This window comes from Caretta caretta, chromosome 15, assembly GCF_965140235.1.
Source record: "Caretta caretta isolate rCarCar2 chromosome 15, rCarCar1.hap1, whole genome shotgun sequence".
NCBI lineage: Eukaryota > Metazoa > Chordata > Testudines > Cheloniidae > Caretta > Caretta caretta.
In genome coordinates, this window is record NC_134220.1 from 24,070,983 (window position 1) to 24,089,091 (window position 18,109).

An 18,109-nucleotide genomic window follows, 5' to 3' on the forward strand; every position below is an offset into this window, starting at 1 on the left:
GTAAGTGATGAGTCAATCTTTCAAGGTTGAAGCTACATAAACTTCATTTCAATGACACTTTAACAGATCACTTCTTGTTGCAGCTGAACCAGGTTACAGATTTTGCCACTCACTCTCTCTCAACTCTGTATAGATTTTATATAGATGTTCAATTTCATTTTAATTAATTGAAGAAACAAAATGCAGCTATTTATACTTTTCCTTCTTCATTAGGGTAACCTACTGCAGATGGCTCTCATGTTTTTATTTATGTATCTAAAGGGAGGGAAAAAAACCCACTTACCTGTTCTCCATATTCAAGAGAAAAAGAATCCCACATAGACTCTTTACCATTCCAATAGCAAGCCTAAAATTTTACATCATATTTTGTCTAACTGGAGTGTTCAGACTGCGGGTCATAGGTCTTTGATTATTATTAAGCAATTAAAAGGGGCATTTGTCTGGGCCAGTCCTCACTAAAAGGATTAGGCCTGGCTAAAGCTACATTGAGAGCTCAGAAGAATAATCTAATTTAAGGTGCGTAGTGGCTCCTTACTGAGTATCTCCTTCCAAGGTGTATAACAAAAATCCTTAGAGTAGGAGATAAAAATCAAAAAGTTACCAAAAAACCCCCAATATACACGGAGGTACTGGGAAGGTTTAGATTTTTGAAAGGAAACAAGTGAACTGCACTGTTCAGGTTGTTCTGTATATATCTAAGATCTGCCCATTTATGTATATGAAAAAAAACAATCCAAGTTCCATGACAAATTTAAAAGCTAAATCTTAATCTTGGTACATGCAAGCAAGGTTGAGTGATTTAAACCAGGATTCAAATTGCTTTGATTTAAATAATCAATTTTAATCTTGTTTTGCATTTGTACTTTTTTTGTTTGTTTGTTTTTTTAAGGAAAATAACTAAGGTCAACTCACTGCTTGGCAGCCATTAAAGCTCGTTGTTCTGAAACCAGATATAGCCTTTACACTAAATTTGGTGCATCTTTTTGCCAAACAGGAGATATACTGCATCCATATACATTTATTTGAACACTTACATAGCATAACTTACACTTATGCAGATTCTTAAGGGTGCAAATTATGTTAGGAAGTGATAAATAGTGGCACAGCAGCTACCACAGCTTGTGTGTTTGCAGTAGCAGCCCCAGAGCAGTTCCATCACTGCACTTCTGGGTGGAGGGAGCAGCCACAATGAGACAATTTCGTAAAAAAGGCTGTAGACAGGAGAGACTACACACACACACACACACACACACACAAAATCTGCTAATGTGAAATAAAGATCATGCAAGTAAGTGCCAGAAGCTTTCTTTTCTGGATATGCCTCTTCAGGCCCAATGCAAATAATGTTTGGATTTCAGCTCAGTTCATACAATTCTCTTCAGTGTATATTCGTGACTTGAAGACTTAAAGCAGCAAGTTAGCAAGTGTTTGTAGAGCATTTTTTAAAAAGCACAACTAAACCTCAAGTGTATGAGCTTGGCAATAAACATCCATTAATAGAGGATTCCATCCATCATCCTAAAACCTTGATTTTCCTGAAATGTATCCTATTACAATGGGGAAAGTTTATTGGAACTGAACTTTGATGTTATTGCACAGTGAAGTTTGGAGCCCCCCCCCATGTGACCCTTTCTTCCTGTAATATCAAAAAAGGATTTTGAACCCCCCAAATCTCTGATGATATCTAAGGTAACAGATTAGGAGTGACTGTAACAGAAAGACCCCATTTTAAAGCAAGCATTTATAATGGAAATTCCAATGATGCTGGAATGCAGATTAAATGAAAGAGCGGACAATAGTGCTAAACAAGACAGCATAACCCCAACTAACCCAGCTCATCTTCACCAGTCCGTAGGGAATTTTCCAAAATTGGCTGCTTGCCACCACAGACCATCTTCTCACTGTCCTTCAAGATAGGGGACCTGGGCAGATGCTTCCAAGCTGGCTGATTTGCTGTCCACCTCCCCCTTCATCCAAAACCTACTTTATCTCAAGGTTTATCAGGCGGTGATGGGGCACATGTAAAAAAAGCACTACCCATTTTAGTTGGGCAAACTCACTATCTCACAAGTAAAGAACACAGGGCTACTGGCTAATGGAAGTCACAGCTAAATACTTACTCGCCGCATAGAGAGCAATTTTGTCATTTTCCTTATGCTTCAGAAGGTTTTCTGCATAGTTGAGCCGACTTCCTTTAAACCATTCTGGAACATCTGCAATTCCCTTAGATGGGTCAACTACCTGCAGGAACAGTATCAGACATCCTTGGAAAATAGGAAAACCTGCAGCTCTTCATCTTCAGAGGACTTTACAGACATTAGCTAGAGAAGTCATTTTAATAGCCAAGTACATTTATTCAGTTTACAGGGGGACAGACAGGCTAGGTCCCGCAACATTGGTGACAGAAAGTTTAGCGACCTGCCCATTGCCACAGGTGGAATCAGTGTCCGAGCCAAGATCAGAACTCGGACATTCCTGTCTGCCAGTCCTGAGTTCAAGATAGAGATGCACAAACCTCAAACTAAACCCCTTCGTCACTACAACTGGTTTGTGACTTCTTGAATAGTACACAAGCCAAGCCTTTCTGGAAAGCATGCTTTTTGCTCTCATCTTCCAATTTTTAAAAAAAAATAAAATATGGACACACATAGCAAGGCAAGCTTGTATTTAGATTGTTTGCCCTGGTTTTCCCTCCTGCACTGAGCTCAATAAAAATGTACCACTAATCTCAAACTGAGTGCAGTGTTTCCTTCACAGGAACAGTCTACCCTAGTACCCAAGTAACAGGGTGCTGTCCTACTTGCAAGCAGGCAGAGCTTGAGTGCCATGCCAGCAAGAGGCTGGAGCGATGTGATGTCTAACATGCCTAGCTCTAATTATGAAATCCAGAGGAAGTGCTAGATATTATCTGGCAAGCTCAGAGTGCTTGACAAAAGGTAGGTACTAACTCCATTTTTTAACGGATAAATGGAAGTAAAGACGTTAAATTTAGGACTTTCCTAAAAAACAGAAGCTCCGGGGTATTTTAAATTATGCTATGTTTAAATAATTTAGTTAAACTGATGGAATGTAATATGTGGACTGGGCCTTAATTGGCCCACACACAAAAGAGTGGGGGGCTGTTAAGATGAATTTGCAAAGGTAGTGCTCTCTCCTTGTCTCCCCTACTAAGGCACAATAGGACCCTATGCACAGAAGTAAATTTTTGCACCACCTATTATTTGCACATAGGTCTGCAAAGGGAGTTATCTATTCATTAAGCAACTCCACACCAAAGATCACCCATCCAGGGATCTGAGACCCCCCCTAACAGATTGGAAAACCACAATAGAAAGGAGTTACCCCAAAAAAAAAAAAGTGCAACAGAAACACTTATCCCCTGCCACATCTTGAACTAATCATCAGTTCCAAGAAGATTTCAGGTGCCCATCACACAATTTTTCACAAATTATGTTACAATAAGTCACACTTTAGGAGTGTCTCTAACATTTGGGACAGGAAAAAAAAACTGCTTAGTTTTACTTCAAGCTTCCTGAATGGTTACAGTGTTTTGCTTTAAGCTGACATGTAGGGTACATATTAGTTATTTTTCCAAGTTAAAATGTTCTCTTATGACCATACAATGTTCTTTTTTTTTTTTTAAGGCTTCAATTTATGCCCTCGGGGTCCTATCACATGGATGGCGGAGGTAGTGTAATGAAAAAACTCTTCTTGTCAAGTACAAAGCTGTCTTCTACAAAAACTTGATAAGATTTCAGCTACAGGGCTTCTTCCAAAGAAGAGTTTTTATGATTGTAAGTGCTCAGCATGTGCATTTGACCAGAGGCAACTCTGAACTTACCATCCAAGTCCTTTTACAACAGCAAAGCTCATAAGGAAGCACTGTATTGTCCAACTATGTATTTAGGAGCATGGGTTTGAAAGAGGCCTCAGCTATGCCCCCAGTTTTCGTGCTTGTAACTAAGTGAATATGCTAGCATTTAGACAACTAATTTACAGTAACAATCAGATGTTTCACTTGCACTTAATGGATTGTACTGTGTAAATTAAGAATGAGACAGGGATCAATTGTGTTTCCAGCAGCACAGTTCCTCTCCTGAAGCAGCAAGAGTCCAGACTGCCCGCAAACTGGGCCAGTGCTTTAATGGCACAATATGGCCCACTGGCAGTATCTGTCCCTGTATGCTTTTACATGCTGAACAATGCACCAGGTACAACCTTCTGACAGCTCAGTAAACTACCAGGATAGATGTTTCTTAAGTACTAAGACAGCCTTCCCCCTAGTATCTAGCCACCCGGCACTAGGAATAGTCCCATGCTCCATTCACTAGGACAGACACCTGGTTTTAAACAGCTGGATGAATACATACTTGTATTCTGCTGACAATAAGAGGGCTAACCAAAGAGTTGCTTCAAGTTGGATGAAGTCTCCTATGACTTTTGTCCATTGTAATGTAATGTCTAATGTAAATAACTTATTTTCCTGTTACATTAGATGACAATTAGGAAGTGATCCTTAAGTAACAGTCCACTAGGTAGTAAAAGTACTTCCATAAAATTGGTTTTCCACCCCCTTTCCCTATCCCTCTACCTACTCCAATTTTACAAAGACTATGACGGTTATTAAATCCAGGTTAAATACCACCAAAATTAAGCAAGCACTGACTTACCTCATCATATAGATGAGAGAACACAATCTCACTGAACTTCCAAAATTCTGCCCAGAAATCAGAGTAGGACTCAACAGACCACTGGTACAACTCATTGTAGGTGGCTAAAAGTAAAATGTATATTAGTGTACTTATCTACAATTACAAAAAATAGAGTATTTTTTAAACTTCTGAGGATATCGACCAGCTTAGAAAGTCAGGTTTCAGAGTAACAGCCGTGTGAGTCTGTATTCGCAAAAAGAAAAGGAGTACTTGTGGCACCTTAGAGACTAACCAATTTATTTGAGCATGAGCTTTCGTGAGCTACAGCTCACTTCATCGGATGCATACTGTGGAAACTGCAGCAGACTTTATATACACACAGAGAATATGAAACAATACCTCCTCCCACCCCACTCTCCTGCTGGTAATAGCTTATCTAAAGTGATCATCAAGTTGGGCCATTTCCAGCACAAATCCAGGTTTTCTCACCCTCTGCCCCCCCCCACACAAACTCACTCTCCTGCTGGTAATAGCCCATCCAAAGTGACCACGCTCTTTAAAATGTGTATGATAATCAAGGTGGGCCATTTCCAGCAAGTCAGTGGATGAAGCGGAATAAATGGAAAGGGAAAACCGATGATGGATCCACATTAATAAGTCTAATTAGGGACAATCTGAGGCATCCAAAAGATAAACAGCCATTTCCCTGCTAGGGGTATCACCAATATGACTTTAAGCAGAAGTGACTGATCCACATGGACAATTTAGACCTTACAACTTACTTTGGCAATAACTTAAGTCAGTCAGGTGTGTGAATAAGCATCCCTCTAAACGATGTAGGTTACACCTACCTAAACCCGGGTAGGGACAACACTGTGTCAGTTGGAGAGCTTCTCCCATCATCTCAGCTACCACCACTCACAGGGGCTGGAGTCATTAACTCAGTGGGAGAAATCTCTCCCACTGGTTTAGATCATCTGCCCTAGAAGCACTACAGCAACGCACATGCGCCGATACAGCATTCATAACAGATGGTTTTAGCTCACCTGAGTGCTTTACAACCCATTCATTAATGGGCTGAAAAATGTGTATTTGTTTATTCAGAATGAATTCGTAGCCCCCTCCTTTGTCAAGCCATCCGAGAACCATACATCAACAGGCCCTCACAAAGAACACAATGTTCCACTTGTTAATGAACTGTTGCCATTCCCTACCACAAATGTCACCATAAGGGAGCATTCACTCCTCAATGGCGTCAAATGGAGTTGAATGCTCAGCACCCTTAAAGTCAGGGCCCAGTTGTTTCAAGCTGGGCACCCCACATTTGAGGCACCCCCATTTACTAATCACTTTTGAAAACTTTGACCTCGACCTCAGGATGTCTGTTTCATCATTTATAAATGAAAACTATTGCCCACCTTCGTAAAGCACTGAGCTATACAGAATAAAAATTCTAAGTATGATCATCATGAGCCTCCTCCTTGCAAGCTCCCTAGGTATAAGCAGTCACCATCACATTGTCAAAGGTTGACAGAGCAAGAAGTGCTACAATGATTTAGTTCCTGTTTTGATGCCTTCAGATGGGAAGTAAATGTCAATTTTTCTGATTGAGGACTTAGACTGCATGATAACAGGCATCTTAGAAATACCAGAGATTGACTGACAGATGCATGAAGATCATTTTGACTCCTCTCTTCTATTCTTTCCTCATACCCAGGCCATTGCCAAATCCTGCGACCAATTTTTTAAGATCTCTATATAAAAATGAGAAAGTTCTTTTCCAGTCCAGCATTCAGGACATTTTAAATCACTGCAGCCTATACGTCTCTGGCCTGCCCCATTCTCATCTCTCATTCCTCCAGTTGATCAAAGATACGCAGCCATTGTCAACATAATCTCTATCCAGATGTTCCCAGTAGGTCTTCCCACTACTTGAAAAATCTACACTGGCTCCCACTCTTCCACCATATCTTATTCAAACCTCTTCTTCCCCCCCATACCTCCAAAGCACACCATAATTCCACCCTTTCCTATATATTTTATCCTATTCTTGCCTACATATGCCCTAATCTCAACCTCCTACATACCATTCTGCTCTTTGCATTCCACCTAAGCTTCTCATCACTACCCTATTTGTTCCCACATCAACCCATATAAATAGGATAACCTTCCTATTAATGACAGGTTTCAGAGTAGCAGCCATATTAGTCTGTATTTGCAAAAAGAAAAGGAGGACTTATGGCACCTTAGAGACTAACAAACTTATTTGAGCATAAGCTTTCATGAGCTACAGCATCCAATGAAGTATATAAATCTCGCCACTGTATTTTCCACTGAATGCACCCGAAGAAGCGAGCTGTAGCTCACGAAAGCTTATGCTCAAATAAATTTGTTAGTCTAAGGTGCCACAAATCCTCCTTTTCTTCTTCCTATTAATATGACAAACTCCCTGTGTCTCCTCCTTCCAGAAATTACAGATCCACATGCTCTCCATGAATCATATATACTCGAAGAGATAGCCATTCCCCATTTTGTTTGTTGTCTTATTTGTATAGTTTGTCCTCACTTGAGCCTTTAGGCTGTAAACCCTTCAAGGCAGGGACCTGTTAGTTTAGCCCTGACATGCTACTGTGTAATACCATGTGCATTCAGCATTATGTAAATGAATTCTCTAACAGACTCATATGCCTGGGATCTCAAAATAGATCAATTTTAAACAAAGACAGTAGAATTTGCCTCTTGTCAGAGGCCTCTGCCAGGCAAAACCGACACCTGATATTCATGTCCCTGGAAGTCATAAGTGCACAGTAGCCACTAATATTCATGTCTTTAGGGCTGACACCCCTTGCCAAGACTGACAGGAAACCCATCCATTTTTATTCTTATTCTCTTAGTTCCTAATAGAATTAGATGCAGGATTTTGAAGCATCTTCATATATTAGGCACTTGCAGGGCACCAGAGACTGTTCACAGCCTGGGCCACCTTCTAGACCTAAGAGGGTGCAGGATGCTTCAAAGGTTTCAAAACATGCTTTAGAAATTGTAAGCAAGTCCTTCTCAGAAAGCAACTCCACACCCCCATGACATTATTTGCAGAGAATATATTTGATATTTCTTCAGGGGGCCTTGTCTGTCTTAGTTATGCAGTAACCCAAAGACACAGGGCCTGGTTCCCACCTCACTCGCAGGGTGAAAGTCAGGAGTAACTCCATCAATGTCAGGCATCAAAAACTGGTGGGGGGGGGGGGTTGGAAATCAGAATCAGGCCCTTTATTCCTAAAGGCAAATAGAGCAATCTGCCCCTTAAAGTAGGATAACATCTTCCCATCCCACCACTCCTTAAGCTGCACCTTCTTGTCAACTGTCTAAATGGGCCATCTTGATCATCACTACAGAAGTTTTTTTCTCCTGCTGATAATAGCGCATCTTAATTAATTAGCCTCTTACAGTTTGTATGGCAACTTCCACCCTCTCTGCATGTATAGCGGTCTTCTTACTATATGTTCCATTCTGTGCCGCCGATGAAGTGGGCTGTAGCCCACGAAAGCTTATGCGCTAACAAATGTGTTAGTCTCTTCGGTGCCACAAGTCCTCCTGTTCCTTAAGCTGCACCTTGAAAGCGCCCTACAACGCTCACTTCACTGACACCTCCTGGCTCCCTCCACCTCCTACAGCCCTTTTAACGTCCTCTGGACACCACCTTCGTCCAAACCTCTAGCCCACCCCCGCCCCCCCTTGCTGATGGGGCTGTATCCCCCAGCCCAGCCCAGCCCCCGCCCCCCCCTTGCTGATGGGGCTGTATACCCCAGCCCAGCACAGCCCCCGGCCCCCCCCTTGCTGATGGGGCTGTATCCCCCAGCCCAGCCCAGCCCCCGCCCTTGCTGATGGGGCTGTATCCCCCAGCCCAGCCCAGCCCCCCCCCTTGCTGATGGGGCTCTACCCCCCAGCCCAGCCCCCCCCCCTTGCTGATGGGGCTCTACCCCCCAGCCCCCGCCCCCCCCTTGCTGATGGGGCTCTACCCCCCAGCCCCCGCCCAGCCCCCGCCACCCCACAAGCGTTGCCTCAAGCAGGGCTCCCCCCCGCCCCCGGGGCCACCCTCCATCCCGCGGCCCCCCGGCTCCGCCCCGCTCCGCTCACCCAGGCGCAGCCCGCAGGCGCCGACCAACCCGGCCCGGAACCGGTCCATCTGGGTGTTGCGCTTGGAGTCGGGCTCCCACATCACCTGGGACTCCAGGATCTCCGGCTCCCGGGACATGGCGGCGGCGCCTCACTCCACCCGACCGGCTCTGCCGGTGCCTCAGCCAATACTGCCCCGCCCCGCCTACCGGGCCGGCCTTTAAAGGCAGCGCGCCCCCCGCTGTAACCTTCCGCCAGACGGGCAGGCGAATGAGTGCGCCGCCCCCACCCGCGCACGCCGCCGGGGGCTGGAGACGGCAGCGAGCCAGGGGCCCCACCCGCTGCCGGCCAGGGTAACCTTGCCCCGTCCCCGCACACCTCCACCCCAAGCAATCAGAAACCCGGGATAAATGCAGCGCAGTGCCCAGCATCGCTAATGCTCGGGGGGGATGTAAGCAGAGTTAATGGAGAGAAGCGAGCAGTGATAAAGGAATGGAGCAGAGGCATCTCCTGTTGCCATCACGGGTGGTGATGTAGTCACAACGGGGAATGCCGCTCCAACCTAGCCCTGTAACAGAAGGGCAAGCAACTGGGCCTTCCTCATTTCCCGCTCCACTCCCCTCGCCCCCAGACTGGAAAGGTGTTCCTGGGGCACTCACCCTGAATGGTCCCTGGAAATAGGTGTGAACGGCTTGTGCTAAACCAGTGGCCCGTGGACCCCTGGGGGTCTAAGATTTCCAGAGGGGGTCTGAGCCTCTATTCAAAAAAAAATTTTTTTGGGGGGGGGGGGGAAGAGTGTGCAAATGAAAAAAGCTTGAAAACCACTGTGCTAAACAATCTGTTCAGCCTTGTATTAGGTGTGACACTATGGGTATGTGTACACTGCAATTAAAAAGCCAGGCTGTTCCAGCTGACTCATGAGGTTTGGGGCTCTTGGATTGCAGTGTAGCTCTTCAGGCTCCAGCTAAAACCCAGGCTCTAGGACCCTGCAAGATGGGAGGGTCCCATAGCTCAGGCTGCAGCGTGAGCCCCTATGCCTACACCAAAATTAAACAGCCCCTTAACCTCAGTCTCTGGAGCCTGAGTCAGCTGGCACTGACTAGCCACAGGTGTCTAACGGCAGTGTAGACATACCTTTGAGTACATTTCCCAGCTCTGTGTAGCTTGAAAGCTTGCCTCTCTCACCAACAGAAGTTTGTCCAACAAAAGATACTGTATTACCTCACTCACCTTGTCTCTCTAATGAAGGGTACAGTAGAGATCACAGTATATTACTACTTTAGATATTTTGAGGCTAGAATACACCCAGTTTTAGCAAGTTTGAAGGCTAGCAGAAAAGAGTTTGAATAATGTTGTAATTTTCTTTGAAATGCTGCTTTTCCACATACAAAAAAACCTTCTCATGGGCTGGGTCACACTGGGCTGCGAGAGCACAATGGAATGAAGTAAAGGTACAATGAAAGGCTGTATTACCTTTTCCACAGAGCCCCTCCTGGGGCAACTACAGACAGAGGAGGTTGTTGGTGATTCAGGTCCAATTAAACCATATTGGGATCCAAGGGGATAGAAACAAATCAGGTTTGCGGGCCAAGGTGGCTTGTTGCAGGGGTAGTCTCTGCATGGAGATTCTCTGTAAATCTCTTCCCACAGCTTTTCCAAGTAGGAAGCAGATAATCTGGCTCTGAGTCTCCTGCCCTTCTGGTGTGAAGATAACCTTAAAAATCTGACCAAATATAAACGGATATAAAGATATTTGCAGGTGGCACAAAAACAATATCTCTGCAGGAGGTCTACACTGTCTATTTTGTGACTTTCCTAAGGCACTTGAAAAAGATATATCTAGATTTAAAATAGAGAGGAGTTATTACTGTTTTAACTTTCTTGAATCCAAAAAGAAAAATAAGTGTATGAAACCCCAATACTTCCTAAATAAAATCAGGTTTCAGAGTAGCACCCGTGTTAGTCTGTATTCGCAAAAAGAAAAGGAGTACTAGTGGCACCTTAGAGACTAACGAATTTATTTGAGCATAAGCTTTCGTGAGCTACAGCCCACTTCATCGGATACATTCACCAGATAAAATCAAACAAACACCAGAGCGAAAAAACCTTAACTGTCTGCATCAACATTAGGACAGAAGGTACAGAAGTAGTTAAGCAACAAAGCAAATCAGTTTTAGCCGTATTCTAAGGAAATCATAATTGTATTCTCTCCTTTAATGAGAATTTTACCTTTTTCCAGCTGGCTACACTATTTGTCTCTCCAATTTCCAGATTAGGTTGTAATTATTTTGTAAATGTATAGATTTTTAATTTATGCTACTTCCTATTTCTAAGATGCCCTGCATGTTATCTAAGTAAACTGATATAAATGTCTGGCAAATAGTTCACTTCATGTATCTTGGTATGCTTCCAAAGAGAGTTGCCAAATACCTCTCACTTTGCATTTAGTCAGTTTTAAAAGTACATTTCTCTTAAAGTGAGGCTTTCTCGCATTGTGTGTGTTGCAGTTAGGCATTTTTCATTTCATTTGTCATCTTTTTAAAAAATATCATTCAAATCATCCCAGTTTATCAGCCTTACAGCATGACCAATCATCTCTTTACTTTCTATTATTCAACCGGTAAGAAAAAAAATTCCACAATCATGGTTGTGCGTGCGTGTAGGAGGGGAATATATGAAAAACTGTAATTCCCTTTCAAAGCCGCTGACTGTTTCTTTAAATAGCACCTGGCCCATGTGCTCTGAACATCGCGCCGGCTGTGTAGTGCGGACGGATTCCTTGCGGCAGCGCACCACAATCAGATTGCACCGGGATTGGCTGGTCCCACATCAGCCCAGAACCCACCTCATGTGAGGCTAGCCAGACAATGGAGAAACCGACACAAGGACAGACTAATTGCCTAAGAGCTTTAAAAAAACCTAATGCGCTCTGAACCAATGAGCTGAAGAATGGGATGGAGGTGTGCCCAATCAGAGGAAAGCTTTCAGCTTGGCGCTCGTGCAGGTGGCAGCCTTATCAATTTTGAGTTGAGTAAGACAGAGACCTAAAGAGAATACCTCCAGTCTAGACATACCAGCTGATAATTAAATCTATACTCCGTTTAAGATAATAAAAAAGCAGTAGCAACTGCCTTCCTCCACCCGAAAGCAGCCTATACCTGAAAAATGCCAGTACAACATGATTTAGGATACCAACAGGACAGTGGGGTGGGAGGAGGTATTGTTTCATATTCTCTGTGTGTATATAAAGTCTGCTGCAGTTTCCACGGTATACATCTGATGAAGTGAGCTGTAGCTCACGAAAGCTCATGCTCAAATAAATTGGTTAGTCTCTAAGGTGCCACAAGAACTCCTTTTCTTTTTGCGAATACAGACTAACACGGCTGTTCCTCTGAAAGGAGGAACAGTGTAATTTGTTTTACTGAGCTGAGAATTTAATTGAAAAGAAAGTGGCCCAGTTTACTTTACACACGAGGATCAAAGAGGAGGGGGCACTTTGAGAATTTTATCATATATTATCCTCTAACCCACAGAAAATCTTGACACATATATTCAGCATTTACAGTAACTCCACCCCTGTGTACATCTCTGCTCCCATCTCCCTCCACCGATCCTCTTCCTTTCTTACCTTGTTTTCAATTCTTTCTCTCCTTTTCTCAGTCTCATCCTTAATTTTCCAGGATTCCAAAGGAGGCTTTAGGAAACTGTAAGAACTTGAAGGAAAACTGAACAAGCATCCCTTGAATATCGTTGTATGGCTACTTTAGAAATTTTTTTTTTTTACACTAGAATATACCCACATTTCAGCAGCTTTAAAGACTGGAGAATAACAGTGTGAACAGTATTCATTGTAATTCACCATTTTCACCCAAATATCTTTCAAATGCTACTTTTGTATAACAAAATCATTTCAAAACAAGATACCCACCTTATTCTAGGTTTGTATTAAGGACACTCCACACACCCACTTGAATATAATAAGTATGTGAATAAACCTGTGCAAGTATCCAAAGATTAAATTCCATTTTGAGAACTGAAGAGGTTGTCTGGTTGACACAATGAGGCAGGATACACCACAAGGCACACATTTTATGGAATGATTGGAAGTCTAAACTCTTAAGCACCCTTATGAGGATTGTTCTAAAATAGACAAACTCCTCAAGCAGACACTAACAAATTCAGCACAAATGGTTCTGAGGACTTGTTCTGAAGGTGGAGAACTCCCAAAATAAAGCTTTTAGTCACCAAAAAGACACCAAATGTCCTTTGTTCTGCTCCAGACCACGCAGGGACAAAGGGCTGGACCTTGCTTGTTCTGCAGGAGTGAGGGAGATCCTTCTCCAATTGAGGAAACTTTCAACACAATAATTGAAGCAAATCCAGTTCTTCTTGTGGACAACATGTAAAAGCTTACATCCAGAGTCCACTTCAGTCCTGGAATCTATTACATACATGAAAGTACTAGCTGTAATTTCAGATCTTGATTAGAATACATACAAATAATATTCATACCTGTACAAGTGAGAAGTTTGGTAGTTCTAAAACACTAATAATTATCTGTAGCTACCTTTCACCTCTTCTTGATTCTTAGGGTCTAATGAAATGTGGCCCAGAGAGAGACATCCTTAACCACTCTCCACTTCACTGTAAAAGTTTGTATTTGGGGCTGTGCCTTTAGAGATTGAGCTTGACAGAGAGTCTGGACTGCTTGCTGTGAAAGTTATTATGCACACAGGGTTGGAGCTGGATTCCGAACAAAGCAAAACTCTTGCAAGCACCTTAAACACTGTGTGATCACTGAACACCATGTAGTTCAGATGATGTCACAGCATTGGTCCCTGCCAAAGGTGCAATCACTGTAAGGAAGAGGTTGACATGGGGCCCTCACACAGGCAGCATGTTTGGGGGAAGTGTAAGGAGCCTTTGTCTCCAACCTTACCCAGCCTGCATAATGGCCAGGGGAAACCACAGCCCCTGTGCTCTGAGGACCTGAGGGGCTGCTGTATCCCTACTCCCTAGGGGAGCATCACCAGTGGTAGCATAGCCCCTAACCCTGACAAGTACCTGCTCAGAGTAGCTTGTGGCTATGGGAGCTTTCCTCTATACTTGCATCATTTTGTTGGAAACATTGCTGGAATTGACTTATATTCCCAAGTCTCAATATCCCTTTGCTCTCTAGAAAATAGCTGTGAAACCCACTGGAAAAGTGTGTGTCTTCACCACCTCTAGTGGCAGGTCCAAACAAAGATAACAGCAGTTACCAGTTACTCTTAGTTCAAGTGACAAGGGACTGTGCTGTGGATCTAAAGATCCCAACCCTGATGATAACGATCCTGACTCCTCCACAGGGCACAGTCTGTCCAGGGCACTGAATGAAGCAGGGATCCTATGAAAAAAATAGTTTGATCATGTAATTAGATTGCACCATAATACACATGCACAGGGGGATCAAATTAAGGTTGCACAAAGAAATTGTTGGGGGGTTGCAAGGTTATTGTAGGGGGTTGCGGTACTGCTACCCTTACTTCTGTGCTGCTGCTGGCCGCAGCACTGTCTTCGGAGCTGGGCGGCTGGAGAGCGGCGGCTGCCCAGGGTGGCATGGTATGGTATTGCCACCCTTACTTCTGCACTGCTGCTGGCAGGGCGCTGCCTTCAGAGCCAGCCAACAGCCGCTGTTCTCTGGCCACCTAGCTCTGAAGGCAGGGCAGAAGTAAGGGTGACGATGCCATGACCCCCCTAAAATAACCTTGTGAAGCCCCTTTTGGGTCAGGACCCCCAATTTGAGAAATGCTGGTCTCCTCCCATGAAATCTGTATAGTATAGGGTAAAAGCACATGAAAGACCAGATTTCACCGGGGGTAGGAGGGACTAGATTTCACGGTCCATGATGTGTTTTTCATGGCCTTGAATTTGGTAAGGCCCTATTTATAATACATACACTGCATATACCCACCTCTCACAGCACAACACACACACTGTACACCCTTCACAGCACAACACCCTCGTCATCACTCCTCACAGCACAACACACACCCCTGCCACATCACTCCTCACAACACAACACACACCTATCTTCTTCACAACACAAACACACCTGAGAGAGAGTCAGGCATCAGGGCAGCCAGGGGCAGACTGATACATAACACACACACCTACCCCTTCACACCCCACCTCCTGTGACCCACCCCTTTTTGGCCAATCTTATGATTTTTGGGAGTCTGACCATGGGTGGTGGGTATCAAAGGCCAGGGCAGGCTAAGCCTCCCCTGACCCAGGCTGTGGCCCCGCCCATGTTCCACCCCGAGGTATCACCCTCCCTCGCCATCTACCCTTAAGCGGGCGGGGGCTCAGCTCTAGCCAGTGGCCTGGAGCTTGGGCCTGCTAGTAGCCACAGATAGCCTGGGGGGGGTTGAGCCAGCACCCTGGGGTGGCGATGGGGCCGGCCCAGTGCTGGGGGAGCTGGGTGGGGCAGGCAGCCTAGGGCTCCTCTGGCTGCTCAGGGCTCCTCCAGCTATGGTTGGCGGGATCTCGGGTGAAAGGGGAAGGGCTGGCGGGTGTTCACCCACCACCCATGAGTCTGACTCATGATTTTTGAACTTTTCGGGTTGACAATATTGCTTCTTAGGAGCCAAGCTGTGATAAGATTCCAGGTAATATTTTCACTTTCCATTCTTCCCCACAGCACTGAAGCCAGCTCCAATGCTCCCTTGTGCATTTTTTTTTTTATTATTTATTGCCTCTGAGTGGGATTGTCAAAAGCCCGTGAATGACTGAGGATAGGGATTTTCAAACTGTGGGTCAGGAGCCCAAAGTGGGTTGCGAGCCCATTTTAATAGGGTTGCCAAGACTGGTATTGGCCCTGGGCCCCAGCAAGTCTGAAGCCCAAGCCCAAGCCCCATTGCCCTAGCCTGAAGCCCAAGCCGCACTGGCCAGGGCTAAGATTACATGCCCCCTGCCCAGGGTAGAAGGTCTTGGGCATCAGCTTTGGCCCCCACATCCGGGGCAGCAGGCTCAGTCTTTGGTCCCCCCTCGTGGGGTCATGTAGTAAATTTTGTTGTCAGAAGGTGGTCATGGTGCAATGAAGTTTGAGAACTGCTGATTTAGGACTTGGGAGCACAAGTTAAAGTGAAAGTCAATGGGACTCATGCACCTAAAGTCACTTGGTTGCTTTTGAACATGCCACCCGACCTCTAAACCCAGTTCATTTATTTGATACTTTCAGCAAAGTTGCTTACACATGAGCCTATCTATCTATTTTCATATCAAATAACAGAGTGCCTTATGTCCAGGCCTACCCCCTATTCTAATTCAATGCACTGCTCATTAGCAGAGGATGCAATAATACCTCTAATAGTCTTACTTTTGCAGCCACTCAGAAGCCTGTTTTTCTCTATAAATGCAGGAACAGAGGATGTAGAGAGTTTGAGACAGCAGCCGCAGCTATCCAGCTGCCCAGCTCTGAAGGCAGCACAGAAGTAAGGGTAGCAGTACTGCAACCCCCCCTACAATAACCTTGCAACCCCCCAACAACTTCTTTTTGGGTCAGGACCCCTCTAATTACAACACCATGAAATTTCAGATTTAAATAGCTGAAATCCTGAAATTTACCATTTTTAAAATCCTATGACAGTGAAATTGACCAAAATGGACCCTGAATTTGGTAGGGCCCTAATTATGAGGTGAGGGATGTGCAAGGTGTGTGTGTTGTGAAATGAGAGGTGGATGTGGTGCACTGTGAGGGGTGTGTGTGTGATACGCTGTAAGTAGGGTAACCAGACGTCCTGATATTAGGGACTTTGTCTTATATATGCAACTATAACACACACACACACCCTGGGAAAAAAAAGTGTCCTGATTTTTCACACTTGCTATCTGGTCACCCTAGCTGTGAAGGGTGTGCGGTGTGTGTGTATATTGTGAAGAGAAGAATGTACAGGGTGTATGTTGTGCTGTGAGGGTGTGCAGAGTGTTTATTGTGAGGTGAGGGTGTGCAGCGTGCGTGTTTTGCTGGGAGGGGTGGTTTGTATGTTGTAAGGTGAGGGGTGGACAATGTGTGTATATTCTGAGGTGGGCTATGCAGCATGTGCTGTGCGGGGTATGTATATTGTGAGGTGAGGGATATGCAGTGTGTGTTGCGTTGTGAGGGGTGTGCACTGCCTGTGTATTGTGAGGTGAGGAGTGTGCAGTGTGGGTGTTGCACTGTCAGGGGTGTGCAGTGTGAGGTGAGGGGTGTGCGGTGTGGGTGTATCGTGAGGTGAGGGGTGTGCGTGTTGCACTGTCAGGGGTGTGCAGTGTGAGGTGAGGGGTGTGCAGTGTGGGTGTATTGTGAGGTGAGGGGTGTGCGGTGTGCGTGTTGCACTGTCAGGGGTGTGCACTGTGAGGTGAGGGGTGTGCACTCTGTGTATTGTGAGGTGAGGGGTGTGCGGTGTGCGTGTTGCACTGTCAGGGGTGTGCAGTGTGAGGTGAGGGGTGTGCGGTGTGGGTGTATTGTGAGGTGAGGGGTGTGCGGTGTGCGTGTTGCACTGTCAGGGGTGTGCACTGTGAGGTGAGGGGTGTGCACTCTGTGTATTGTGAGGTGAGGGGTGTGTGGTGTGCGTGTTGCACTGTCAGGGGTGTGCAGTGTGAGGTGAGGGGTGTGCGGTGTGGGTGTATTGTGAGGTGAGGGGTGTGCGGTGTGCGTGTTGCACTGTCAGGGGTGTGCAGTGTGAGGTGAGGGGTGTGCGGTGTGGGTGTATTGTGAGGTGAGGGGTGTGCGGTGTGGGTGTTGCACTGTCAGGGGTGTGCAGTGTGACGTGAGGGGTGTGCGGTGTGGGTGTATTGTGAGGTGTGGGGTGTGCGGTGTGCATGTTGCACTGTCAGGGGTGTGCACTGTGAGGTGAGGGGTGTGCACTGCCTGTGTATTGTGAGGTGAGGGGTGTGCGGTGTGCGTGTAGCACTGTCAGAGGTGTGCACTGTGAGGTGAGGGGTGTGCACTCTGTGTATTGTGAGGTGAGGAGTGTGCAGTGTGCGTGTTGCACTATCAGGGGTGTGCAGTGTGAGGTGAGGGGTGTGCGGTGTGGGTGTATCGTGAGGTGAGGGGTGTGCAGTGTGGGTGTATTGTGAGGTGAGGGGTGTGCGTGTTGCACTGTCAGGGGTGTGCAGTGTGAGGTGAGGGGTGTGCGGTGTGGGTGTATCGTGAGGTGAGGGGTGTGCGGTGTGGGTGTATTGTGAGGTGAGGGGTGTGCCTGTTGCACTGTCAGGGGTGTGCAGTGTGAGGTGAGGGGTGTGCGGTGTGGGTGTATCGTGAGGTGAGGGGTGTGCAGTGTGGGTGTTGCACTGTCAGGGGTGTGCAGTGTGAGGTG

The 18,109-nt window shown here is 45.6% G+C and overlaps 1 protein-coding gene across 1 annotated transcript in view; it reads right to left on the reverse strand.

The window, feature by feature from the left end:
- AACS (acetoacetyl-CoA synthetase) overlaps positions 1–8,975 on the reverse strand; it is a 59,784-nt gene extending 50,809 nt beyond the window's left edge. Inside the window, exons 1-3 of the mRNA XM_048821146.2 lie at positions 8,790–8,975; positions 4,671–4,774; positions 2,121–2,241 (exon numbers count right to left, since the gene is read on the reverse strand). Coding sequence (XP_048677103.1) covers positions 2,121–2,241; positions 4,671–4,774; positions 8,790–8,907 — 343 coding nt within the window. The 5' untranslated portion in view covers positions 8,908–8,975. The remainder of the gene's footprint in view (positions 1–2,120; positions 2,242–4,670; positions 4,775–8,789) is intronic.
- Positions 8,976–18,109: the final 9,134 nt, after the last annotated feature.